At 37.1% G+C, this 27,965-nt stretch overlaps 1 protein-coding gene across 5 annotated transcripts in view; it reads right to left on the bottom strand.

The window, feature by feature from the left end:
* ARHGEF7 (Rho guanine nucleotide exchange factor 7) overlaps positions 1-27,965 on the bottom strand; it is a 123,657-nt gene that overhangs the window by 11,581 nt on the left and 84,111 nt on the right. For 3 of the 5 annotated variants that reach the window (XM_042038687.1, XM_042038713.1, XM_042038701.1), the window contains 10 exons: positions 21,316-21,454; positions 20,299-20,358; positions 18,994-19,140; positions 17,020-17,106; positions 14,112-14,190; positions 12,632-12,771; positions 11,770-11,994; positions 10,643-10,736; positions 7,666-7,755; positions 4,300-4,476 (listed from right to left, as the gene is read on the bottom strand). In XM_042038687.1, coding sequence (XP_041894621.1) covers positions 4,300-4,476; positions 7,666-7,755; positions 10,643-10,736; positions 11,770-11,994; positions 12,632-12,771; positions 14,112-14,190; positions 17,020-17,106; positions 18,994-19,140; positions 20,299-20,358; positions 21,316-21,454 — 1,238 coding nt within the window. Of the gene's footprint in view, positions 1-1,462; positions 4,477-7,665; positions 7,756-10,642; positions 10,737-11,769; positions 11,995-12,631; positions 12,772-14,111; positions 14,191-17,019; positions 17,107-18,993; positions 19,141-20,298; positions 20,359-21,315; positions 21,455-27,965 lie in introns of those variants that run through there. The other 2 variants (XM_042038722.1, XM_042038694.1) reach the window with 2 other exon arrangements.

Raw genomic sequence — 27,965 nt, 5'->3', positions numbered from 1 at the left:
TTGCCACTGAAAAACAAGTGTGAATATACACAACTGTTTAGATCAACCATTAACCACTGGCATGTACAGACGTACATTTCCTAGTGAAGTAAATGTTAGGCAAAAAAAAGTTACTTGTCATTTTAAATATTCAGTGTTTCACTGTATTTTTTATATTAAAGATGCTAAAGTGGATGAGCACACCTGCCAAATTAACCTACTCTTTCTTAATAAATTTTTCATGAGGTCCTAATACAAAGAATCCAAAAAATGGTGGCTCCCAGACTCTGCCTGTGTTGAGATTTAGAAATTGGAAAAATCTGTGCTACAGATCTGCTAAAATCAAAGGGGTACCCTTTAATGTCTTTGTAAAGAAAATACAAACCAGAATCCAAATATCAGCTAAACTTTAGTTCACTGTATAAGATACACCATCATTTGCAAATTCTTGGGAATAACAAAAAAGGATTGGGCATGAAGTTTTTTTGTCTTTTTTTTTTTTAAACGAATAGAGATACACAAACAGGAAAAAAAAATCCACATGACTCAGATGACTGATTTAGGCATTTTTCAGCAATATGCTTAGATGAGTAAAATGGAAACAAAGTGGACCGAAATATAACTTAATATATAAGTGTTAGTCATATAAGAACAGAATGAATAATTTGATAATACAAATACACCATCTGAAGACATGGGAGATTTCTAAGACAACATTTGGAAAGAGCTGCCCCACTAAACTTTCTGTATTTCACCAACCAGTACAAAAACTTCCAACCAGACGGCTGCAGGACTAGAGCTGCTACAGTCATAGCAAAATAAAGTTATGACCTTTTAATAGAGAGGAGTGATTATTAAATTTATTCTGATGTAAACATTTTAGCACATATATTAGCTTATTGATTTATTTAAATTCACTCGTATGAGCATCTTTTACGTAGAAACACTATGGATAACTCTTGCTTTAAAAAGAAAAATATTAAATGCAATATTAAATCATGAAAACACATAAGGTTATATACACCTTTAGTATATTCATAAAATTTCTCTCTGGCAACAGGATCTGCAGAAGTAGGTTTTAGATTGTTCCAATAATTCAGCCCAGTATACCAATCAAAAAAAAAAAAAACCAAAAAACAAAACACACACACACAAAACCACTAAAAGGAGGAAAATAAAATCAGTTTAACAGGAGAGGGAGGCAACAGAAGAACAATTTATAGATGGCAATGTCTCTGAAATTATTTTTTAAAACAGGAGGATATAGAAGAATACATACGTCACATTACATTGAATTTCCTGTAGATGTCAACTACATTAAACAAAGATTACACACATGTCAAAAAAGGTCTTTCACATCAGCATTTGATTCCTCTGGGAATAAGGAAGGAAGAGAAAGGAGGCATAGGGAGAAGAGGATGTGTTAAGTTGCAAGTTCTGCTGTCCTTTCCCCCTGTGTAATAATTAAATATTAAAGTCACAGTCTAGCAAATGCAAAATTTATTTCAACTGTACATAACAGATGTCCTTTTTATATAAAACAAAACACTTAATTGATATATGCAACCACAAACAATATGCATACTGTACAGTACAATGAAACATTCAGATATACATCCATTTTGCATTTTCCAAAGGCAGTCACCTACTGAAGATGGCTTCTCCCATTCACAATGAAGTGCACAATATATATTATTCTTTCTATGTTTTACTTCACTATATACACATTACTGTGTTTTGGCAAGATTACGCAAAACACCAAATTAATATTGGTTGGCTTCAGTTTATGGTAAGCACTAGTTTATGGAAACTCTGCATAAGCCATGAGAAGAGGGCCTGACAATGGCTTGAACCTACCTTCCAATTCAGGTTCTCCATCCTTCCAGTGTATTTGTAACTGTACACATACAATTTACAGAATTGCATAAACATAAGGTACTGTTATTACCATGACTAAAGTTCCACAAAAATAGAAACACTGAACCTTTGGACTGAATACCACCATTTCCACAATTGCCTTTTTTTTGTTTGTTTGTTTAGAGCATTTTGCATTAATACTCCTGATCAGTTCACAATAGCTTACAGCCTGTAACACTGAAGACATAGAATGATTTTAAATGTGCTGTGATGTTAATATGAGAATACACAATATGAGAGATCCTAATTATGATAGTACTTAATGATTTAAATGCTACAATAATTAATGGTGGTAAACTGTCAAAGCTTTGGTGCATAGAAAGTCAAAATCTTCGGATCTGGATAACAAAACTTTCTGTGTGATAAGGAAAGTTCAAGTGCAACAACTGTATTACAAACTCATATTTACACTATATAACATGAAACAGACATAAAGGAATTATCATTTATCCAGTGCAGAAAACATTATTCAACTAGAACACCACAGCATAAGAAACAGGGCAAAAAACAATCCATACTTTCCATATATGTTAAAAAAACAAAACAAGAAAACTGACTGAAAGGAAGAAGGGAGTGAAGTGGGTTACAAATGTGCTGTGAAATGATATGGAGCACGTATACTTATCTCATTTCTCAAAGCAAGACTCCTCCATTTGAAAAAGGTTCAACATACACAAGTTCCTGGTCATTACATTAATATATGACCAGCAGTAAAATGTATGCCTGAAAACTCTCCTTGGTAAGCAGTACTGCTTTTGATAGTCATATTATAGAATGCCAACAACAATGAGAGAGGATAAAGCAGGGGATCAAACAAGACTGAACGTAAATTGAAGATGTGAACTGCCTTAAAACATCTTCTCCACACTGACCACCTTCTGTAATCATGCACATCTAGCAATTACAACTTTCTGATCATGTAACCTGCAGAAAGGTTTTGATTATCTTTTAAACAGTGTGATCCAGTTCTCAGGCTGCAGTTAAATTTCATCATGATTACTCTGAACTTGTTCACAGAGTAGTATCTGAACACTGGATAACATGCTTATGTGAAAAGGGATAAGGGTGTTGCACTTGGGAACCCTGGAGAAACTGAGAACTGTTTCTGTCCTTTCATCACACCTTTCCCTAACGCTTACAAAGATTTGGAGAACATGCCATTTTTGTTTTGATGCCAATTACTTTAGCAACAAGACAGAACACACACACACACACTTCACCCCAGCAGTGCCCCAGGCACAGGTTTGAGACCTTCAGCTGTGCACAGCATGTCACAGTTCTCTGAAAAAGCCAACACGACTGTAAGTGAAGAGCTGCTGCTGAAAACAAACCTACTTATGAGAGAAGTTACAAGACACAATAAAATCTGTCACAGACATGCTCCAAACAGTTCAACCCAAAAGCCAAGCATTCTATTATTCAGAACTTCAAACAAGCCAATTTGATCACAGTTGTACCTAGAGTTTCAGATGCTGAACACTGGAGCCTCCATCAGGAGAACCATTTTCATCTCGTCTTTTCAAGAAGAATGGTCAATTGAGAGTTGACAGTTGTGCATTTTAACAGGCAAGTAAACATCTAAACCCTGCTTTCTGCCACACTACTGCATACAGTAAAGTGACAGTATGACCACAGGTAACATGAGAGTACCAAAACACTGCGTGTAATGAGCATGGACTGCCAGGTTTTCATGACAATTGCCAGACTGGGGTGGGGAAAGAGCAGTGAGGTCCTTCATATAAACATTTTAAGCAATGAGCAAAAGACAGCAGTATAAAACCAGAATTTTTTATGGATTAGCAAATGCTCTTCCAAACAAATAGGCCAGATACATGAATATCTGAATGATTTTACAGCTCTTGTACTGCTTATTTTTAAGCTGCATTTTACTTACTCTACCAGCTTTGTACTTTGTTAATAATATGTAGAAAATCCAACCACTACCGCTAAGGTATTTCCGTATAGCTGGCACTCAGCTCTCAAACCAGTATGGTTTCAGTACAAAATATAAAAATGTGCTTATCCAAAATGAAAAAAAAAAAGAAAATAAAGGACCTGCTACTACACTGACCAAGTCAAAAGAAAAAAAAAAAAAGACCATTCAGAGCTACAAATTAACATCTGTCAGTTAAAAAAACCCTCAAGAAGTATCATCCTTAACAGGATATACACTTTTTAGAATGACTTATTCGTATGTGTATTGAATTGACAATAGAGCCTTCCACCAGGTATAACTGAAGTTTCAGGAGCTCCCTCAGAAGTTGTTAAAATATCACATTAAAGAGACAAGGAACAGCAAGAAAACATCTAAGAAAAGCAGGCTGTGATACAACAAGCATTTGTTAAGAAAAAGCTCAGAAGTGCATTAGTTCTGGTGAGAGATATATGAGCAACAGCTCTTACGAGATGTAGACCCCATTCTGTAACTATGGGCTGTCCATATACTGTCATAGTCAGAGTCTTCTGAGAGGTCTGAAGGCTCCAAACGAGAAAGACTACTGCGACGACCCAAGGAGTCTAGACTTGATTGGTCATCATCAGCCAAGACGTGATTATGCATCAGGTCAGTGCCTTGCCATGCTAAGGATGTATAGGTGAAATGAAATGGTGGATGTGGATAGGCAGAGGTGGGATGAGGAGGAGAACGTAAGGAATAGCCACAACCAAACACATGAAATAAAAGCAAAAAGGTGATGGGAAGAGAAGGAAAAGAGAAAATATTGTTAAAAAGGCACCAAAGTTGGGTTTTTTCTTTTTTTTTTTTTTTCTTCAAATTTGTTTGGGGTTTAGGTATAAATTACACTCAGCATATAATAATGTTTGAATGGTTACAATACAATTTTGAAGTGGTTTTCAAGTTTCTAGGCAGTCTCAGTTAAGAATTTTGAGTAACAAAATATAGTTTGAAAATAGAATTTTTTGAAAAGGAAGTCAGGTTCTTTTGAAATACAGAGTCAGTTCTGGTCTGGGGAGGATTTGACTGGGCACAGAGCAGTAAACAAACACAGTAAGCCAGCATGATCCAGCACCAATATGAAAAGCAACAGCCCCTTCCCCATCACATGTCTGTACCTTATCCTTTCCCTCCCTTGCAATGACACAGTCTTTTGTACAGCTGCTTCATGAGCCAGGTCAGGAAACAGCTTCAGATGAAAAAATCTTTTGTAGGGTTAGTTTTTTCAAGCAGGTAATTTTTCTACCAGCTCACAACACAGCCAACAGAAGTGTTTGTGTCACCACCGTGAAGAGGAAAATGCAGGGGGGAAAAGAATGCAAAGGTTCTCATGCAGAGCAGGGCTGCTGATTTCTAAGTCAGCAGCAACATCTTGCACCCATTGAAGGAGACTGTCAAAGCACATTTTTTTTCTGTGCCCATACCCCTTGTCATTTGTTAAACCATGTGGTGAATTAACTCACAGAAAAACAGGGCCAAGAGGCTAACAGTGACACAGCCTAGCCCATTCTGACCCCTCACACATCTCTTCCTACACACCTGAGTCCTTCCTCCCAGTTAAATACTTTCAGATCTCTAGGGTAGTTGGTCAAACATAGTAAGGACAATTGTTTAATTTTTCAAGGCCTGGCAATATCCAAGGACTGAAGCCAGGTAAGTGGCCATGTTATGAGCCACCATACCCGTGATAGTGCAGAAGATTAAGTCTTCATTTGAAGCAGAAATGCAAAATAAGATCAGCGTTCAAGAAGCATGAGAAAGTCAGACTCTGCTCTTTCATTTCCATCTATCTACCCAAATTAAATCCCACTTCTTTCCCACCCAAACAACTGCTGCTCTGCTACCTCTAATGCCACACCTTACCAGTCTGCACTGGTGCCATAGATCTGCTGTACTAACACTGCCAAAAGCAGCAGATTAAGGTGAAGGTAGGGGAATTGCCCAGTGAGTGCTGTGAGGGACAGGCAGAATATTAACAGGGAGGTAAGAATGGAGTATGCAAAAAAACCAGCGCACTTCCCAGATGACAGGCGACTCTCTCATTCTATTATTCTACACTGACTACTGCTCCAACAGAAGCAATTCCAGCTTTATCAGTTCTTTCCCCACTTCCAATTCCAGTCTTCAAATGGACCTTCTGGAACCTAGTCTTAGGTGACAACACTGCTTTCCAAACAAAGCAGCTGTGTGCCAAATCAATAAAAAAATTTTCTTGCTGCAATTAAGGGCAAATAAAAGCTGTTGACTTCTGATGTATGCAATGATACCCACAGCACTATGTATATTTCTTAAATATACATAGAAAGAAAAAATAGGCAAGCAAAAAAAAATCATATCCATTTCATATCTGCACACACACACTACTGTGCAAGTGCAAATGTTTTCCCAACCATTTCTTGTCACATTATCCTTGGAAATAACAGATCACAGTTGAGGTGTTTAAACGGCAATCATCTCATTTGATTTTATTTGGAACAACAGTATATATCTTCAGAACTTTGAACTCATTCATTCCCTTTAGCCAATTAAACACACTACTGTAATGACTGTAGGGCTATAAAAAAGATTAGTACTGGTACAAAAATAATAGTAGTAGCTAATTTCATGATCTTGGAGATCTGCAGTTCATTAACACAGAAAAATCAAAATTAAGGCTTTTGCTGTTACTTGAAAAGTTTTTACAATTAATACAACTGCCACATTCCCATTGTAAGTTACACAGGAACACAAAGTAGCTGTGTTTTTTTCCAAGGTAACAACAGCAAGTGAACATATGTTAGGAAAATTCAAGAACTAAGTCTGCAATTGCATTTTAAAACTTCAACTGTCAGCATAAAGTGCTTTTGCTTGGAAGCAAAACAGGCCCAGAGCACTGTAGACAGCAGTAACAGTGATTAATATTGCAAAATTTAAATAGCTTTAGTGGACAAGAAGTTATGATGTCCAGTCTTCTAGTTCCAGCAAAACCAGCCAAGTACTTCAAGATCATTATACTGTGTTCCAAGGATCTCCAAATTAAATCTGTATTCAACAGTGCAAAAAGGAACAAACGCAACAGCATTTTCTCCTTCCTTGTGTAAATGGAACACATGCTGGTGGACTCCCCTGCTTTGAGCAACGTTTTACTTACAATACAGAGGAACTCCACATGGCAACCTTGATTTGGATTAAATGAAGTAGGACCCCAGAGGCACGTTACAGGTTTTCAATATGCTAGGTATTGATCTGAGAAACTAAAAATGGCTTTAAGCAACACACAACTTAGAACACTTTCTCCTGAAATTATGAGACGGGGTTAAAATTTTTAATTAATACTAAAAACAACTAGTGGCAATAAAATTAAAGACATTTTTATAGGTCTAGGTTACTTTTCCATAGAGAAAGTCTTTGTTGAACAGAACACAACAAAAATACAGTCCTCCAAAATTACGATGACTTCTTCATTCCTCCTACTTACCAGCTTCTTGAAATTTATCCAAAAGCATACTGATTAGCTGTTATATTCAGTTCAGACACCTCTTATTCATTGGTGAAGCTCTAGTACAATTTTAAACCATGAAAAGTAGTCACTTTTGGGTTTTTGTTGTTTTGGATTGTTTCAAAATACTGAAAAAATAATAGTGTCCAACCATGGCCCTTGGCATCCAATACATAAACACTTGGCATTGATATTAAACCAGAAACAGGTTATTATTATTTGCAGGTCCAACTTGCTATTTGCAAAGGCCTGAGAATATACATCAGTCTCTTTTTCAAACTGTCTTATTTGTGTTTTAGTTAGCCATTTTTACCCATTTCAGTACTTTCTAACTTACTTGAATTTAGTGTTTGACGTGTTTTGGCACTTGTGCAATATGCTTCAATGACTTTAAGAATCTGAGCATCTTCTTCTAAAGCAGCTGTACCTAGAATCAATGGGAAAAACAGAATTTTAAACATGGGCATGTTTCTTAATATAGAAAAGCCTTTGTAAATAAGTACAGTTCAGTTGAGTCCAAAGTTCAGCCTAATCAACCCTTTAAAATTCTTTTAATCATACCATTTGAAAAATCAAACTTGAATGAACAAAAGTAACAGTTTAATAAGACAAATACTATTTTTAAATGCTTAGAAAAAACTCAATTCAGAGTATCCACCCACATTCAAAAAAAATTCTGAGCATCTAATGTTGTACAGAATGTGTTTGGAAGTGTGAGGACTCTCATTCTAAAGCAGTCATTTTACTGAAAAACCCCTATATACTCAAGTTATAATATAAACAAACAATTCAATATGCATACTGTTTCATTATTTTATCAAAGAAATCAAGAGACAGAATATTAATTCACAGAAAACATCTTGAAAACTTTTGTCATTTGTACATATATATGTGTTATACATGTATATGTGTATACATATAAAAAAGATCAGATTTACCCCTTTCAACAGCACACAACTGAAAATAAAACTCAGAATTAACAGCATAGTTTCAGTACTATTTCAGTCCAGTGTGCAGTAGGAAAGCTTCCACTATCATGTACACATATCTGTGAAAAGTGACTACTTTAAACTACTCAGACTTCAACGTAGAAACAGCACTACTGAAAAAATTTAACTTTTCAAGCTTAACATGGCAACATTTTCCAAAAGGTAAAGCTCCACAGCAAATCTTTTCCTTGGGTGACTCAGTAAAAATCCTGTCAAACTGTTCACTTGCAACAGAGTGAAATTCCAACCAGAAATCTAGAGGTACCTCTACCATTAATTTAGATGGAACCAGAAGTCCATGTGCAAGGCAAGATAATTTGCTGTTTTAAAAGCATTTTTCCTCTTTCCCCCTGTGAAATAACTAGGTTTGAAAATTTCCTGCTACACGAATCTGAGCAGCCTTCAACATCAAAATCTAGTTGTATTCTCTCCCAGCCAATGCATCGTGGTGGTTTTTGTGGTTTATTATCACCAGAACAAAGCCAACTTTCCAAACATTTGTCAGGACAAGCTAGCTATTGCAGAAATTATCTTTACCAAATATAATTTCCTTACAGTTTAAGAGATGCAGGAACTCCAAAGTAAGAGTTATCCCTCTTTCAAAGCAGGAAAAAAACTGGATTTCAGAGTTAGAATGCAGCACCATATTATTACAGTAGCAGGACAAATGCTACACTTCTGAAACAGCATTTTGAGAGCACTCAGTTGGAACACCTCAGTTTTGGTTGTTAAAATGTTAATTTGACACAGCAGTTCTCAAAACACAGCCCCTCTGGATTCCTGAGAAGGGAAGGAACAAAAGCCAGACCTATCTATAATATGCTTTAAGTTGAATAAAAGTTCCTCAGTGGGAAATTTTAATAGCTTCAGAAAAAAGTTGAGAAAGTTGAAGGAACACTAACAGAAGCCTCTAATTACTGATTAGGGAAGATGAATACCAAGAATCTGTAAGAATTTCTGTAAGTAACATTACCTCTTTGACTTAAAGCTACAAAAAATAGCTTTTATTGGAAGTTATTTACTAAGGAGTAGAACAATGTATTTGCAAGCTACAGACCCCTTCTTTCCCCCAGGTAAGAACCCTTAACTCCTCCCCACTGTGTTCTTTAAAAATTGCTAAACCTGCAAGTTGACGGCTTTATCACTATCATTACTACCAAATCTCCATTCTCCAACATCTGAAATGATACTGTATTACAGTACTTTTGCTTTCCTAAGCAGATACCTTCCTGAAAGGGTAAAACATCCTGAACTACAACATCCACCCACACATCCACAGACAGAGAATCATTCTACTCACTACCTTGACCTCTGCCACACGAAATTCACAGAACATTTGGCAGGACTAACACCTTAGACAAGCCAAGAGCACCCTGAGGAAAAGCTTTTTCTCTCCAACTCTGTATAAGCCTGTGAGAGACAGCTGCCACAAAAACACACTTCATGCACTGAACACTCATGGCACAGACTATCTTAAAAAGCCTATGAGCAAAGGACAGACACAGAGAAACAAAAGCTACAGCAAAAATCTTACAAAAAAACCACCCTGTCTTTTACTGATACAAGTAATCAGATTATTCATTCACACAAATTTCTAAGGAAGAATTACAGTGACGCTGACAACTAAGTGAATACTGTGTTTGCTTGATAACATTAATGTTCCCTCCACTTCAAATTATCCCAATATCCAGATTTTGACCTCTCTCTTTCTGTACATTAATCAGTCTCTCTCAGATCAGCATTTTTCTTCAGACTTCAAGCAGCCTAAATATCTGCAGTTTAGATACAGACAGGAGCAAATGACTTTATTTATAGGAAATAAGAGAAGACTGTTGGATCCTAGAAGCAGTGATTGTGGAAGCAACTTGTCTTCAAATAAGCAGCAATAACCAGCTTTCCAGCACCAGGACAACAGAAGCTCCTACCAAGACCAATCTAAAAACATAGCTACAAAGCATTCTGCAAGAGTGGGACAGCATCTTCACATTGTTGTTTACAGTACTAAAAGACAGGTTTACCTTACTGAACTTTACTTGGCTCTCTAGTTAACCTCCCTTCCCTCTGTAACAAACAGAAATAGCACTTCACAAGCAGACATCTACAGTAGCAATCAATAAAGCTCTACAAAGCAACTAATGCCATTGTAGCATAAGCATCTAAGATGAATAGAACAAACCAGCCTCTGGAGATACCTACCACTCTCCCCTGACATGAGAGAGGAAACCAGATGACTTGCTTACACTGTACACCTAACTCTCACAGAATTTAAAGTGATGTTAATTGCAGCCTTTTTATTGTGCAGATACTTGTTCAAGTCTCTCTTACTTTTTCTCAGTGCAAACTCTTCATCCGATGGCTTCCTTTCTGGCTTGCGTTTGGGAAGCAGCTTTTTCATGGTTTTAGGGCTTTTACTGAGATCCTGTACAGGAAAAATAAAAAGAGTAGAGCTTCTCCACATTACTTCAAAAAATTAACTTTTAAGATGCATACCGAAATTACTAACTGCAAACCTTTTAACAGAACCAAAATACAGTTTACTAGTATTTTTTGCCATGTTCAATTTGCCTGAATTGGCTGATTTCCTCTCTACCCTTCCTCCAACTATACACAAAGTCAAGTATTTTATCTGTTCTATTAACAGAAATATACATAAAACCTGGTGCAAAGGCATTCAGCCTGTATGGGAGCTAGAGAGAAGGGAAGAGGCAGGAATATATTAACCCAGGTCTTTTTCCTGAATGGTTGAAGAGACAACCCATTTTACTTCTCTTCTGGGAAGCAGGTAAAAAAAGGACCTAACAAGGAAGCTTGGCAGGTAGTATACTCTTTAAAGCCAAAATTTGTAAAAGTTTAGGTCTGTTTTTACAGAACTCTACAGGGAAAAAAAAAAAAAAAAAAAAAAACAAACCAACAAACAAGCAAAAACCCCAAACAAACAACAAACCCAGCAGCATTTCTGCTCAAAATGTGGTCATGATAATTTACAGGAACAATACTAAGTTTTCGAAACAAAAGGAAAATGCTGGTCTACCCTTTACCTTAAGGATACAACACATCATCTGTGAAAATACAGAACAAGACAGTAAAAAGGTGACTGATCAGGACCTACCAAAGATGATCAAGGTGCGTTTTGAATGTTATTGTATGCTAAACACTATAAAGATGATTGAAATTTAAATACATTGGTGAATTTAGTGGCCTACACATGAAAGCCTGAAAGGATTTTAAGTTAAATTACAAAATTAGCACATGGTACGGCCAAACAGAAGAACCTCTTGTAGCAACTAAGTCTCAGTACAAATCTTGCACTGCAGATCAACTCTCACTTTTTCCCTGTTGTTTAGGAGATTTACAAAATTAAAGGAAAGTCACATACAGCCACCACAAAAAAATTTAAAACTTCCTATCAAAGGCCTGCCACGCTGTCCTTTTTCTTGGCTGCTGCATCTCACCTCTTTATAGCAAAGAGCTGCTGAAGGCCGTAGTGGAGGTGCAGGCCGCAGGCAGCTCAGACTCCAAGGCTTGGGCGTTTTCGGAGGTTCCAGCGGTCCCCAGTTTATTGTGGTGTGTGGAGTCCCATGATGTGATGGATGAGGGAGAGTGTGGTAGGCAGGAGTCAGTGGTATTGGCTTGCTGTCTGAATGCTTGCTGGAGGGAGTCACTGGGTGGGAAGGAAGCTGTCAAACATGACAGGAAAGCAAAGAAAGCATATTATCATAACAGAGACAATGTCATCAAGGAGTGGTGAAATAATCCCACATGCTATATAGCACTTCTGTTTATTATAGCTGGCCTTTGAAAAATTTTACACTAAATTATTTTTTGGAAAAAAGAGGCTTAAAATTTTTTTATTGTCTACCACAGAGCAGAAACTAAACAAAGAACAGCTATGAGAAACCCTGCTCCCACTTCTCTCACCACTAAGGGCAGAGCTAAATTTATATCCATTCATATCCAGCAATTCAAATGCAGAACCCAAAAGAAATTACTGTTTCTCCACAGCCTGTCAAGTACATCACCAATTACAACCTAATGTTCTAAGTATACTTATAAGATGGTGATGGCCAAAATAGAAAAAATAATGATAATGAACTTTCTTTTACCCCATTAAACTATTACACTGAGTTTTAAAGCATTTTATTCTTTGTTCACACAATTAAAAACAGAATGATCTTTTTACCTATTAAACTATAGTGACAACATTCAGTTCTTGTTACTAATGAACAATTTAAAAAAATAAGGCTTTCCATGGTGTTGTATTTGCCAGATAAGCTAATTCTGCTCATTCACTTCAACCCAGAAGCTCTTTCTTACTGTGTGAGATGGCACAGAGTGAGGTTTAATGGTGGGATTCCCAACAGTTGTGACTTTGGTTTGCTTCTGCAGGTGATCCACCCATTCATGCAAATCTTGTTGGTTGTTACAAGATACTAGTATCCTTTCAATCATATTTCCTAGGTGATAGATATCAGAAAAACATAGGAAATGAAAAAAGAACAACTTAGTCAATCTGACATGATTAAAAAAGACACGTTTCCTAAAACATTACATGCTCTCAGTACTAAGCAAAAATTTAAAACCTTTTTTCAGTACAACATCCCACTTTTTCAGGTTGTGACACACATCGCCTCAATGTATTTACTCATAGTCAAGCACAGGAGTTCTACTTTTTTCTTCCCAGCTCTAGTAATTAAGCACAACCTTAAATGACAAGAGTAGGAGACAGGCTCATCTAGCAGCCTTATGCTTCTCCATCTTCCCCAGTAAAGCCACCAGATAGCCTAAAATGTCATCCTTGAGTCTGTACACTACAACACAGGAAAAGTTATAAAATAAGACTTCACCAATCTTCTCTCAGAAGAAGGCATAAAATTAAAGCTAAGGCAAAAATCACTTGGGAATGTAATCTCAACCCAAGACAACTTTCATTTCTGCACTTAACACCATTTAACCCATCACATTCCCCTTGAGGTCAGCTCCATAGCTATTGTCTCAAAAAAAAGTGGGGTTTTTTCTCAACATTAACAATTTTTTCCTCTGTGCCTCATGGCATTGATATCATACTTGAGACAGTGAAAATTGCCTTATTTAAATGCAACCTGCTTGGAGGTAGAACTGACGCAGGAAATTAATGAAGGTATGAAGCTCCACCATACAGACCCTGTACTGTCCTTTAAATTACCTGAGGACATACATGATGAAATGAATGACTAAACAGATAGAAATGACCCAATATAAGCATAATGGCAACAATCACTAACATCAGAGATGCTAAAGGTCTCTCAGGAAAGAGGCAGACAATTTCTAGAAGAAAACTCTTCCAGAGCCTCTTGAATTCTTATTCTTTCAGTAAATAGTGTACTTTGAACTGCTTATTATAAAAGACCTTCTCCAAGGCTACTGCCTCCATTCATTAAGATACAGAAATTCCAGGATGAATCCCACACAAAGAGCTCCTGAACTGCTTAAGGGAAGCAGTAAAAAGCAGTCTTCAAGCGAGGCTCCGGGCAGCTGTGTTACAAAGTTTGTATAATCACAGGATGGCTGAGTCTGTAAGGGACCTCTAAGTCCCACTCCCCCCACTGCTCAACAGACACCTAGAGCTGGTTGCCTGGGGTCATGGCCAGAGAGCTTTCCAGTACCTCCAAGGACAGTGATCTCCCCAGGCACCCTGTGCCAGTGCTTGGTCACCCTCACAACGAAAAAATTTCTTCCTCTGTCCAGGGCAACCATTTGATGTTTGAAACCGTATATCCTGGAATAAGTAGTAAATAAAAATACTAATGGGCAATACCTGATATTTCAAATGCATTTTTATGGTTTTCACTGTCTTCTAGCTTTGTAATAGTCATTCCCGTCATGGGCAGTTTTCCCTTGAAAAAAAAAAAGTAACATTGGCATTAAATACAAAACACATAAAAACCTTACCAACTAAAGAAAATACTAACTTGAAGCTCTCAAAGACCTTCACAGTAAATTGACACACACCCCCCAAAGGGTTTAAAAACATTTAAAAATTCATACAGACATCTCACAATGGGAGTTTTTCCATATGTCCAACTTCTGCAAATGACATCTGTGACATCAGTAAGTCTAGCTGATACCTATTCAGGCTACGAAATCCATACAAATGTAACAGTGATCATTGCTCAGTCTCAGGTTCTTGAAACTGAGACCTTCAGGGTCATCCATATTACACAATTGGAGGTAATTGTGACTCTTCTTTAAGCACATTTGTTTGCAAACTGTTTGATTAGCTCCCAGAATAAGGTCTGTAGAACAAGTAAATTTATAAAGGAGTATTTCACTAAATAAATGCATCTATTATTTACTGACTATTTATTTCTCTAATAATGCCACTGCTAAATTCCCTCATGGAAATACTTTGGCGGGGGGGGGGGGGGGGGGGGGGGGAAGCCATGAACACCTTCACATTTGTAAAGTTTCTTCAGAAGAACATGCTAATTTTGCAAAAGATCCCATTTTAAAGCCAGTCAAACAGGGAAAAAAAGTCAGTTTAGGATAACTTTTTGACCCTTTAGAAACACAGAAGAATAAATAAAATTGAGTATTTTTGGGATGAAAGGCTTTACCGAAAATGAAACTTCAATAAAAGCTCTTTAAGAGAGATCCTGTATTCTCCTGCACAGAAACACTATTCAGCAAATGCTGGTGAACACACAAATACTATGTACTGTGGAATTTTGGCTCCAAAAGAGCAAAAAGAATACAAACCAACTTTATGTTTTCTTCTTTCCTAATGACAGCAGAATGGACAAAGGCTTCTTAGAAGCTTGAAAATGAAAAATCCCTTGGTATTCTGTAGGCACAGAGCATGCTCAGGCCCAAGATACCAAAGAGAAAGGAGGAGTTTTCTTGTAGCGGCTTCCCCACTGAAGGAAACATGGTGGCCATGTGCACAACACAATGCAGCTAAAATTTGCTCTTTTCCCTTTTTTCCATGTTTGCTGCTTCATGAGTAACACAGCATACAACCACAACAACAGAGATGTGCAAGAACTGCTGACATGGGTGGGAAGGGAATATGGGGGTACACTAGGCAGGACTGGTGACAGAGATCTGAACCACGTGGCAAGAAAAAGTACAAAGTCAGCAAATCAGAGAAAATTGAACTGAAATTGTGAATCATTTATATTCCCCTTCTTTTCACAAAAAATTGTGCACCCCTCCTAAGATGTATGGTCCCTGCTCCTTGTGACTTCAGTTTACCACTGCTAAAAGTTCTTCCCGTTAGCTCACATGGTAGATATCAAACAGAAAATCTGAAGCCTGACAATCGGGCTATTCAGAAATGCAAGAAGGTGCTCCGTTGGATGATGCCTTCAGTGGCCTAATTTCCCTGAGAATGACTGAAGAAACCGCATCATCTTCTGCCCTTATCCATCCCAGTTCTGAGATGTGAACCTCAGAAAAAATGTCCAGGATGCCCACATTACAAACTCTAGACATGGGCTCTGAGCAACTGTCTCAGACACAAACACTGATGAAGTAAGTGTAATATTCATCTTGCTGTGAATAGGTAGCAATTAAAATTTGAGACGTACTCAGTGATGGGACTATCACACATGAGGTTACGAGGAAATTAAGAGTTTTGCTTTCAAGAGATGGTTGGAGAGTGAACACTAAGAAGGGGCTGTGGCCATTCTGAGTAGAAGCTGAAGACATCAGAAAATGGCTTATTTATTTAGTTAGTTATTGAAAAATGCTGTGCACTTAGAGGATAAGGTGGGAGGTAGGAAGAAATGCAAGTGATACACAATAGGAAAGGCAAAATAAAGCTTGACAGTTTAATTTCATACCCAAGATGCAAGTGCTTCTGTGAAACACAGCCTAGAGCTACAAGGGAGCCAAGACAAATGGCACTCCTGCACTACAGCAGTTGTTCCACCTCTGGAACAGGCCTGTGGGGCAAAAGCCACAAGTATTCAGCTAGGAAACTTGGGAGAGAGCTCAAAGGCTGTGTCTACCAGCTATGAGCAGGGATTTGTGAAGCAAAGCACCTGGTGCTAAGGTCCCTAGTGCCACATTGTATGCATTTCAGGTGGTGGTACACTGGGGAGTCCAAGGCTGGGGCCAGGGATTGAATGTCAGTCCACGTACTTGATCTTTTCCTACATTTAGAGCAGATCAAGCATACTTTTGGAGCATGCCTTCAGCTTCATCCAGAGGGAATCTAGTCTGCAAGCCCCAAAGCAACTTCTACTCTGTGACTCATTAAACAGAAAAAACTAAAAGATTAATTTAAAAAGTGTGCCACTGATTCAAAGATAAAAGCACTAATGTGGATGGATCTAAAACTATGGTAACAGCCTAATCCACATTAATGAAAGCTTAAGGGGGCTATGCTCAAGCAGCAGTCAAAGAGCACTAACAAACCCATGCAGCAGCACTGGTTTCCTACACAGATGTAAAAAGCTACCAATACTTCCTCTCATCAGCTACTACTAACAAGGTACAAAAAAAAGTCTCCTCAGTGATAGTCACACCTACAGAGAAAATCAAACCCTGGGCGTCTAGGCCAGAATATTGTAAGACAGATGACCACTTCTTATTGCAGATATTACCTTTGATCTTTATAAATGCAAAAGTTTAATAATCCTTTCAAGTTTCCTATGAAATATCATTTGGAAAGAACAAAAACCCCAGCACATTTTTACACATATGTAAATGTATTACTTTACCTGATAGATAAACCCACTCATTCTTGGGCTGGCAGACAACATTAGCAAAATGTTAGGGAAGAGAAGAAGATACCTTTCATTCTTTTCCTTGTTAAAAGAAGAAAATGAAAAAGTAAATACACCATCACAAAGTCCCCTCTCCCATTTTTCTATTTTATATTATTAAAAGCTATCAGCATTATAACTGCATGATTACTCCACAAATATTTGCTCATTGCAAAACTATCTCTCCATTGAATGTAGAAAAATAAAAAAAAAAAAAAAAAAGAAAGAAAAGGGAAGAAGATGACAGAATTATTTATTTTCTATTAGAAAAGTGCTACTAACACATGCCTATACTTCTTCCTGGTGAGTACAGCCTAGTATTTCAAAGCAGGAATTGTAGAGTCTGGGTGAAATGCTGACCTTGTTTAATACGATAACAACCATTTGGCCAACTTCAGTAAAACCAAAATTACACACTGGATCTATATCTTCATATAATTTAGATGGATACTCTTACGGTCGTATCAAGACTGCGGTCTCTCAAATTGGAGATATCAGATTTTTAAATACTGGATAATGCCCCAAAGTAGAAAAAGCAAAGCAATAATTACTATAGTCTCAACAAAAGCACTCATTACTTTGTTCTGGTTTTAATTTGCTGATTTCATGTATGAAGTTACCCATTGTGGTTTTGTTTTGGGGTATTTTTATGGAAGGAGGAATAAGTTTACTCTGAATCTACTGCTATAGATAAAAGGGAGAAGCATTAAAGTGTAATATTTTAATAACAAAATAAGTATATCAATTGACAGAGCCACTGTCTTAATTTCAAGCATCTTTGCAAAATTACAAGTCCTTAGCAAGTTTTAATGTTTTTAAGTAAACATCTGCAAATGTCTGTATCATTTTTAGAAAGACAAAACCAAAGCCAGTTGCTGTTGCACAAATGAAGCTGTTCTGTATCTCGCCAAAAAGCCATAATGCTACACAGAAACTTCTAGAAGTCCATTACATTTGACATTTTACCTCATGATGAGCATGGGGGATGGTGATTTGTTTTGTTTTGAAGGCTTCAAAAAGAGACATGACTGCAGAAGATGCACTATCAGCTCTACTGAATCTTATTTATTATTTACTTTAACACCTAGCAAAATATCTGAGAGAAAAATATTAAGTGACTAACTTTTAAATATTCAGTTCCATAAACATTTTTCTTTTTTTTTATATTTATGGACTTCTTTGTTCTAAGGGAGGAAATGGACTGAATGAGGTTGCAATTCAAAAGCCCTCATCAGGTTCAAAGCCTCATTGATTTTTCAGGGGAACAACAAGCCATAAAAACGTCAGTAACCTGTATAACATTGCCTTTCTGTTAGCACTTGCTTTTAAGATTATTTTAACATTATTTCTGGTAAGACAAGCTTTTCTTCGTTTTATTTGCTTCTTTGGTTTTTAAAAAAAAAATCACCTGACTTTGCCACTTTCAACTTTCTAATGTATCTTCTTATTCTTTTTCTCAAAGATCATTTGGTTCTCAAGCTTGTATTTCAAAATTTACTACTTGAGCAAGGTGTCCAAAACCGGAAAAAAAAAAAAAAAGATTTGTCTCAGACACCTTACAATATAAAACTTTAAACCTTTTACTATTTAAAACACACTGTAATAACTGCTATGCAAAATGATCCTGTAACTTAAGAACACATGGAAAATCTTGTTTAATTATGTATTTTTTAAAAAGTCCTGCAAAAATTATCTTACAATATTTATAACTGCTGTATTCAGTCACTTTTCAGTAAATTTTACAAATGAGACCATCCATCTTCAAGGAATTTCATTTCAGGTTTTGTAAAAAATGCCTTAAATCAACAGAGAAAGATTTTAACTTAAGATTACCATCTCTGAAGCACTCCATTTCTGTTGCATAATGATTATAATGAATTTTATTCAAAATTGTTGAAAGACTGACAGTAAAGATGAGAAGGACATTACCTCACTTCCAGCACACTGAATCATGACTTGGGACATGTAAATCACATTGCCAAATGTTTTGATATCCTCTCCCTCCCAACAACGAATAGCTTCTGTCAGTATTTGCAGTTCAAGTTCTTTCCGTTTCCGTACTTCTTGACATTGTGCCTAACAAACATCGGGAAAAACATCATCTCTATAAACTCTACCAATTTGGAATAAGTTACAGGTAAAAATACTACTACAGTTGTATTTACTGCTGTGCTTGTAATACACAAAAGACAGCACCTTACGTGAAGCATTTTCCTTTACATGACTATTACCAATATTTTTTATAAACTAGTTTTACTAAGTTAAGTATTATGACTTTTCAATACACTGACTTCAATTACTATTCCAAATTCAATCATAGTGCTGTTACTCAAATTACTCCTTCTTTTATATTTCAAATTTTGGTATGACTAACCAGAAATGGACATGCTCAGCAGAAAAGAGTAACACAGCTGTCAGAAATACACGTCTATACAACAAAGCATCTTCTTTCAGTAAAAAGAGACATGCCACCTGTGCAAACCATGAATGTGTATAACCTTGTGTTCCTACTTTTATTAAGTAACTCCAACCTGCTCTAGTTTGTATAGTACCCAATAGGATGTAATCCACAAACCTCTTCTGAACACAAGCAATGCTAAATTTTCTGATTTAAAAAATAAAAAGTGCCAGGTTATCAGCAGCACACATTTCTAACACAAAGCACAACACATTAAGTTTATTGTAACTGAGACTGCATTAATTATATGCTTGTTGCAGTTGAGGCATAGTTTTTCATTTTTTGTAAAGACAGTAGCAGCTTATCTGTTCAAATTAGGCTTCCTGTTCCAATTATTACTAGAAGTTTTGCATCTTCTGAACTTCACTAGCACTTTCCTCTTCAGCCTCTCTCTCTCTAAAATCCAACACCATTCCCCTAGAAGGAATGCACTTAGAAAAAAAAAAAAATCAGAACATGTACTCATTTGTTGTAAAGAAGCTCTTCTTCAGAACACTAGTCCTGCTAGCACTAGTAGACAGGGAGATGAAGTATGATGAGTGGGCAGACAAAAAGGTGCAGAATACTTTGCACAATGCTTATACCAGTAGTCTATTTGCTATAACTCCCCAACAAATTACCATCCTTAGCTCTGCCCACATACAGCATTGATTTTCATGCTTCTGAAAATTTACTACACATTTATGAAAAAGCTTCACTTTTTTAAGCAATAGAGGGAGATGAAATTAGAAAACATTCTACTTAAAATACATCATCTATTCTTTTATCACTCTTACAGAAAGATTTTTGAAGGCAGTCATGGATTTCTGAATATCTGGACGGTCCGGATGATAATCCTAAAAACAATGGAGAAAACATACATTAAAAGTTCAAGCAAAATTAATTTTAAAAAATGTTAGAGGCTTAAGTAAAAACAAATAAACAATTTTGCAAAATTGAAGTTGTAGACTGATCTGGTCTCTTCGTGGCCTTCTTATATCTAACACTGCTGGGTCTGGCTTCCAGTAAAACTGCAGTTCCTTAGCAGTTATATATATATTCCTAGTTATACTTAAAATATATATATATATAATATATATAAAATATATATAATATATATATATTCCTAGTTATACTTAAAATAGAGCCACAGAAGTTTTACAAGACCTAGTGCATAAGAGATTTTGAAATCCTAAGAGGAAAGTATTTACAGAGTTTTGTTTGGCTGGTTAGCTTTGTCACAAAGGTGATTCCCTACAGGCTAACAAACATGTTCTGCTGTCACTAGATGACAAACTAAGCTGTGTGACAAGACCCTCACGCTTTCTACTTTTCTCTTTTTTCACACTCCAAACATCTAACCTATAAAATGCAACAGGTGAAAACAGTAGGTCCTCAAACACCTTCTCTTCCTGTAAACATCACTTTTGGACAGCAATCACTAAAAGTCAGAGGGACTATTTTGCCAATATGTTTGACATGCTGAGGTGAGAAGCAGCACTCCCTCTACAAGATAAAGTGGCCTGAAGTAGTGTGCGGGAGACACATTCAACGTCAAGTCAACTAGAGACTGTGATAAGACTATTCTAGGAATGATGATTAGCTTCTCTGGATAGTTTTATTTTAAATGTTTAGCTTTTACAGGAAGTTTCACTGCACTGACTTTTACATAAACCACTGCAGCCTGTAGTTTAGAAGGCTGACGGAAGAGCAAACAAATGTAATTTTGGGTCCCATCATGTTTGACATGTACCTTTAAAATAATTGTTGTCAAATCATCATTAAGCTGGAACATAAATGCTGATAAGATATACCTCCATGTGCCTTTCAAGCTCTTTGAGTAACGTGGGGTATTTATCCAGACGCATAAAAGGTTTGCTGAGGCCCGTGGTCAGTACAAGGATCCCAGGGCTGTTGGCACCTTTCATCTCCATGAATTCTCCTAGTTCCTCACTGTGTACACAAGATATTTAAGCAAATTAGGATTAAATTATCAACACAAATAAATTACATTGGATTCATGATTCAGTCTTTCACCTGCAATGAAGATGACAATAAAACAGGAGGCCTAATAAAAATTAATTCAAGTACAACCTAAGTGCTGTGACCAAGTTTGTGCATTAAATAAAATACAGGAACAAAAGCCATTTGCAGATTTGGGGTCCATCCAGGGAAAAACATACATGGGATCAAATCCACTGTTCTAGACAACCAGTGCTCAAAGACAATTCCTAAATGCTCCATCATTCAAGCAACAATTACAGAATAAAGCTGTATTTTATTACTCAACTCTTTATGCTAGTAAAATTACATACCACCTTAGAGGTGGTTTACACAAGTAATACACAAGCAAGAGTCAATTGCTTTATATATAATAATAAAATAGGTATTTTTATGGTGACAGACAGAATGAGAAGACAGAACATTTCAGAAGTTTTTTCTCTCCCACACTTAATGACCTCATCTCACATCCAAGGTGTTCCTGCAAAAAAATGACCAACATCCATACAAATGGTAGGAATAATCACCACGCAGTCTATTCCCTAATGAGCTAGGGTTTCACTACGTGTAGACTTATACAACACACTTCTTTTGACAGCAAAGCCACTGTAAGAAATCCATTCTCTCCATGTATCATGAATTGCTACTTCCCCTCTCCAGATATTTTTTGGTATTTGAATAATTCAGAGCTGGTCCAGCCCTTCAACTTTTTACAGCAACTCACTTAAAGCACCAGATGTGAGAATTTCAGCTCCCTTTGCTATCACGGAAACAAAATAGCTACATCTTCTGCTTATGAAGCAAAGATTTTAGAGGACTATGGTGGAGGAGGACTAGCTTTTCAAGTTTAAATTACCAAGAACAAAATGAGCCCTCTGCATTGGGAACAGAAGATATGGCAGCATCTGGGCTGATTGCCAGGTTTCATAAAATACAAGTTGCCAAAGAACACAGAATTCTAAAGGCAAAAATCTAAATAAAAGAAATACAGAATGTTGTTTATTGAAAATGTAACCTCTTATTGCATTCAAGACACACATGCACTCCTTCCCATTTCAGAACAAGTGACACTACTTATTAATGTCATTTGTCCAAATAGATGAAGACAACAGAAAAAGAACACAAACATGGTGCTGAGGGACTTGGTTTAGTGGTGGACTTAGAATCCAACTGTTAACCCAACACTGCTATCTTAAAAGTCTTTTTCAACCTAAATGAGTCAGTTCTGTGAACTGTGGCCTTCCCATCCCAACATAAGTGCTTTACCCACCATCCCTCCTCCCAGACACCAAAGTTTCCTCCAGTTCACAGAAAAGAAGGTACTTTTCCATAGTTTATTCCAAGTTTACTTGTCTTCAGATTAGTTAATTGGAATTTACTTATACTACCTTGCTTATGTATATCCAGCATTGTTTCTGAATTGTCAGGCCCATCATAATTTTACACCACCTCTTTCAAGAGCTTTCTGTCCCCATTCTAACAAGAACCAGGCACTCCTCAGTGCATGTATTTGAGCTATTTCAGGTGCACTTAACTACAGAGTGGAGACAGAGGGTGAGGGGATTTCTCAACACCTGCTGTGCATTTTACTGATGCAAAGAGAAGGGCTGGGCACACTTGGGAAAGACCTTGCATCCCTCTTAAGCAGGATATATCAGCAACTTCAGGCCTTCTAAATCAGCTTGTGACATAGACAGGTTTTAGCCAAAACTAAAACACAGTGAAAAACCTCCTACAATGCCTTGCATAAAGAATTATAATAATGCAACACAGATAAACTCAAGTACTTTTTGAGCTTAAATTTAAAATTAAGTAAAGCTGGCCAGTTCTGAATACCTGGAGGCTGAAGATCTACTCTGCCTAATGCTTTCTTAGTCACAGCCCTTGCTTAGCATAAAAATCACACCACTTCAGAACTTGACAGCTGACTGCACTGGTACCCTAAACAAGAATAAAGATTTTTGACTTGTAACTATGTCTTGGGTTTATGGTGTTACCAGCTACTTCGAGGTCAAATATTCAGGGTAATTCACTGAAGCATCAGGCTGCATGGCTATGGTGTGGTGGCACTTCTCCTCCTCCTGACTCAGTTAGAAGGAAAGAAACTGTTTTCAGTAAGTAATAAAGGTATGACACCCAGTTTACACAGAAAGCTTTACCAAAGTTCACCTGTGAAAGCCCTTCTGCCAGAAGGCACTCATAGGTTTTAAATTTCAATTCTCCATGTATATGACACCAATCACATGCAAGTGACTGCTTTTTTGTTTTATCCATTAATTCCATCTGTAATCACCCCAACCCATTTCAGCACCATAAAGTCAGGTTACACACAGTACTTGATACTTCATCATACTTCATCTTCTTAAAGACATTTTTTACAAGAATCAAGAAGTAGTAGCTGTTTAAACTCATTCTTTGCATTTTGTTTGCTTCAGTCAGACGCAGCCCCTGCTGCCTAATTCTACCAACTCTGCCCTTTAAAACTATTTACTACTCTTCCCCATTTCAGGCAGCATAATCCGTAAGTGTATTACAGAGATTCTCCTTCACCCCAACATAGCTGCATTTTCCACAGGATGTGCCAATCTCAAATACCACAGGCCACTCAATTTAACACTGTTCTGAACAATGCTCATTTTTGCCCTTAGACTGCTAAGGGGCAAAAACCCCCATTCCTAATTTCTTCAGCCATCTCCATACTGTTGGGTGCATATAAATGCATTATATAAATAGGATTTGCTGTGCTATCCGCTAAGACAATGCTTGCACTTCCCTCTCCCCCTTTTCTTTAATTTTAATGCTTCTACAGTAGGAAGAGCTTTGGTTACCATTTCACTCATATTCACATTTCTTATTTTCATTATTGTTGTTCCATTTCTTCAACTTCAGCATTATGAAATAGATGTGCAAAAAAACCGGAAAAAATTCACTATAGCTTGAATTAAAATCAACTTCTTGGAAACCTGAAATAAAAACCTGGTATTATCTTGTTTTCATTGTCTACTCTGAAAACCCTTTAACTAAATACACTCTGTGGTTAAGCCATCCTCTGCTCAAGTGGTACTTGGTGTTGATCATCACCCTTTTTACTTAATCACAATACAGGAACCTATGGAGCAAGTTTAAACCTCAGCTCACTTGAAAGGTACACAAAGTCCTGAAAAACAGGCTTAGCAAAGGCATCATCAGGAAGCCTTTTCCAGGGAGCAGTGTTAATAGGTGTAATTAAAACTGAATGACGTCGCTTTCCTCCCAACATTCCCAAGAGGACAATGTTTTCTTTCATACACTTCTGCGATTCTCTCTGACAAGTCTTGACATGCCAGCTTGTTCAAGCCCTAGTCTGAATACAGGCATACATCCCTTTAATACAATAATACCCCAAATTTTGTCTGGGAAGTTCCATCATGCAGACCCCCTTAGCATTCTACTCATGCTACACCAACGTGGCACCTCTGCAGCTTTGTGGACATTAAATATCCATCAAAATATGGATGTTACTTTAGCCCAAAGCTTAAAGTGAGTGTCTTTCATTTAGTCACAAATGACAAATACAGTACAGGACATAATGGAAGGGTTTGCTTTCAAAAATAAATGAGTGGGTTAAAATACTGTTTGAACATGACAACAGTTCACAACCATTTTTTAATTAATTGCAGCATAAAAAACAGTCTATGTCAGCTGCTTTGCCAAAGACAATGGCTCTTTCATGTCACAATTTCAATTGATGCCTGCAAGTACCACAGTCTCCTAGGCAGTATATGCTAAACGAAACCAGTCCACAGCTAAGAGTATGTTTTAATTAAAAAGCTATCATTTAGCTGAACAGGAAAATCTCTTGAACAGTGAAATCATCATCTCAGTCACAACTGCCTAAGCAAGTAGCTTTTCAGAAAGAGGCAGATGACACTTTTAATTCACTACTTGCGTCACTTTACACAATAAAATGCAGAGAAGCATACAAAATGCTGTGCTTCATTTATTCTGAAATCTCAAGCTGAAGAGCTCTCCCCACTCCAGACTAGAGTTAGTTCACAGCTTGAGATATTTTAAAGGTCACGATGAAAAGTGTCTTTAAGCCCTATTAATATATTCAAATCTTTCTCAGTACAGCTGCCTCAAAAGCTGCAAATCAAAATGGAAGAGGGAAGTAAACAAAGTTCAGATGTGCCTGCAAGTAAGTGAAGGAAAAAAAAAAGGCCATTGAACCTTAAGGAAAGCAGACTCAGGAACTAAAAATGTATACATTTAAAATCACAACTTACACTTCTGAAGGAGGTCTCTGTTTGTAATAGATGGAGCACGAGCTATCACTGCTGAGGGGTCTGAGGACTGCACACAGGCACCGCATTTTGAGAGCGTCGTGACACAGCTTAGCTCAGCAACCCCTCAACTGCAGCTTTTAATTTCCTAGGGCTAAACTTCCCAGTCAAGCTCCTCTCCCGGGGACTGTTGCTTGGCGTATGACATCAGCCTGCACACTTGCAGGCTCAGGGATCCACCAAAGTGGGGGAGGCACAAAGAGTTTTCTGACTCAGGCTGATCTGTATTCCATGCTCCAGTTACTCAGAGTAATTGTGATGTTCCAGCTCCACAAATTTTATCCAGACTGCTAGGTCTGTGATGCAAGTGTAGAATATGTTTGGGACATGTTATCCAAGAGAACAGAAGAATCTAGGAAAATTAATGTTTCAACAAGTAAAGATTTCTGAATAGCTTTCTTACTGCTGAGAACTGGCTTGATATTTGCCACTTTTCAAAATAAAAAAAGCAGGTGTGTTAGTAATTTTCAACTGCCTCTTCATCAAATTAAATTTTCTTCTGGGAAGATTTTTCTTCTCTTTGTTTTAAAATAAACATACTGCTGTTTAAACAAAGTAAAACTGTTTAACACCCCACTCTACCCCTCCAAAATTACATACCTGATGCTGGCTACATTGGGTCTGTACTGTCCATATTTCCTCAAAAGAATTTTTGTCCACTGTTAGTGGGGACTGTTACATTTGGGTTTTTTAATTATGTTATTCAACCTTCAGTAAGTCCCATACTCAAATATCTTTCCTCTTGTCATTTTTGGATATCATCCACAGGAAGTCCCAGTCCTAGCTTCTGCCTGCTTTTTTTTTTTTTTTTTTTTTTTTTGCTAGACTTCCTTGTTGCGCTGAACTTTGTTGCTTGTGATCTTTCCCACATAGGTAACATTTCATGTTCCTGGCACTCCTTCTCCTGCAATTACCCATTTCTGTACTTTGTATCCAACTGGGTTTTTTAATCTGCAGGAAATTCACTCTTTCACGCCTTCGGTTGCTCATTCTGTTCCTTCTCTTACTGGAAGGCAAGCATATGTCTATGATCAGAAGCACGCACAGGAACAGTGCTAGTTTAACTAAACTCTACACCCTCAAGGCAGTACTGGTCTCACCAGCAAGCAAAATTGGAACACCTACCCTTAGACCTGAACTGGGATCTTCAAGCAAAACTGTAAGATAGTAGAATCAAACCTGATAAAATGGAGCCAAAAAGCTGGGACTGTTGTGGAATAAAGTAAACAAAACAGGATGGTGTACAGTGGCACTACAGCCACTATGAGAAGGGAACATGCCAAACTCTGCCAGAGCACCACCCAACCATACCTAGCAAAATCCAGCTCTTCAGCTCTAGCCAGTGGCTTAAGAAACAACTACAAGATAAAATGACAGATCTGAGGAAAAATTACTTAATCCTTCAATCCTTTTTGGCTCCTTAAGCAGAAGGAATTTAAACTCTGGAAAAAAGTATGCAATAGCTCCAAAACAATTCCTGAGACAAAGTACCTACCAAATTTCAAGACAGCATAAAATTGGAGAAATTATGTTGCATACCAACTTTAACACCTGGATAAAACTTACAAAGCCACAACTGGAACCAAGAAGAGAATCTGTTCTCAAACTTAATAGAAAGATTTTGTTGTTGCTGTGATTTTCAGAGGCAAATATGACTTCAGAACCACATAGCTCTGGAACCTGAACTCATGTATGGGTTGCATTAGGTTTTACTCCCATTTCTTCACGTTCACACACCCTCAGGTCTCCAATGATTTTAATAGTCTTTTAATAGTCTATTAATAACTTAATGAAATTAAAGATGTTTGTGGCTTTGAAGGTTTGAACATGATAAATGTCTTATTCTTTAAATAACATAATTTATCCCCTTTGGCCCAGACTGTGTATTTACATAAACATGCACATACATGAACATCTATGCACGCACAACCCCTTATTCTGTATTAATTGAATAAAAGCCTCCATGTTGCTGCTGAATATGATCAAGAAGCAAATGACAAAAGATAAAGAGGAAACAGACTTGCATTCATACTGGATGGCATTTAAAAATTTTAAAAAGGAAAAAAAAAATAAAAAAGTCACATTCAATGCCCCTTTTAGATGTCCAACCCCATCCCAAGTACTGCTATTTAGAATCTACT

Source organism: Corvus kubaryi, unplaced genomic scaffold (assembly GCF_017639235.1).
Source record: "Corvus kubaryi isolate FWS band 111438036 unplaced genomic scaffold, C.kubaryi_AGA036_p1.0 133, whole genome shotgun sequence".
In the NCBI taxonomy this organism is placed as follows: Eukaryota; Metazoa; Chordata; class Aves; order Passeriformes; family Corvidae; genus Corvus; species Corvus kubaryi.
This window is presented reverse-complemented; position numbering and strand designations above follow the sequence as displayed.